The sequence below is a fragment of the Penaeus monodon genome, chromosome 21 (assembly GCF_015228065.2).
Source record: "Penaeus monodon isolate SGIC_2016 chromosome 21, NSTDA_Pmon_1, whole genome shotgun sequence".
NCBI lineage: Eukaryota > Metazoa > Arthropoda > Malacostraca > Decapoda > Penaeidae > Penaeus > Penaeus monodon.
In genome coordinates, this window is record NC_051406.1 from 42,309,415 (window position 1) to 42,309,924 (window position 510).

At 30.4% G+C, this 510-nt stretch overlaps 1 protein-coding gene across 8 annotated transcripts in view; it reads right to left on the reverse strand.

The window, feature by feature from the left end:
* Positions 1-510, reverse strand: part of LOC119586518 (neurofibromin-like) — a gene marked incomplete at its 5' end in the record, with an annotated part of 66,980 nt that overhangs the window by 60,107 nt on the left and 6,363 nt on the right. For all 8 annotated transcript variants that reach the window (XR_005229956.1, XM_037935267.1, XM_037935261.1 and 5 more), the window contains 1 exon segment: positions 6-124. Coding sequence is in view for 7 of the 8 variants with exons in the window: in XM_037935267.1 (XP_037791195.1) it covers positions 6-124 (119 nt within the window).

The following is a 510-nucleotide window of genomic DNA, read 5'->3' on the forward strand; positions in this document are numbered from 1 at the left end:
CATACCTGCAGATCAGCAAACTCATTTGGGTATGTGTCCATCCAATTCCATATTGCTTTTTCCAATGAGTTCATAAGCACTATTTGAGCATTCTTCCGTAAACTTCGAAATTTCTGAATGGTTTCTGTAATGTAAGGGAATTCATGAAAGGTTTTCCATCAAAAGAATCTGATCTAAAACCATAAAGTTACTAATATAAATTCTTAAATAATGATGACTGGATCAGGGAAATACTCTTCATTTGCACATGTTTTGAAAGCAATATTTGTATTTGGAAACAGAATCTTAAGGTAATAAAAAGGTATAAAAAACACGAAAAGAGACACAAAGTCCAATGCACTGTAATTCAATATAATTATGGTGAAATAATTCAATAGTGACTTGATTGTCTATAAACTCTACCAACTCTGAATTAAGGCATCAATATAATATGAACTTAAAAGCCAAAAAACAATTAATAAAGGAACTCTATTATCAGCTTGCCTATACTATAAGATAAAGAGTAACTAG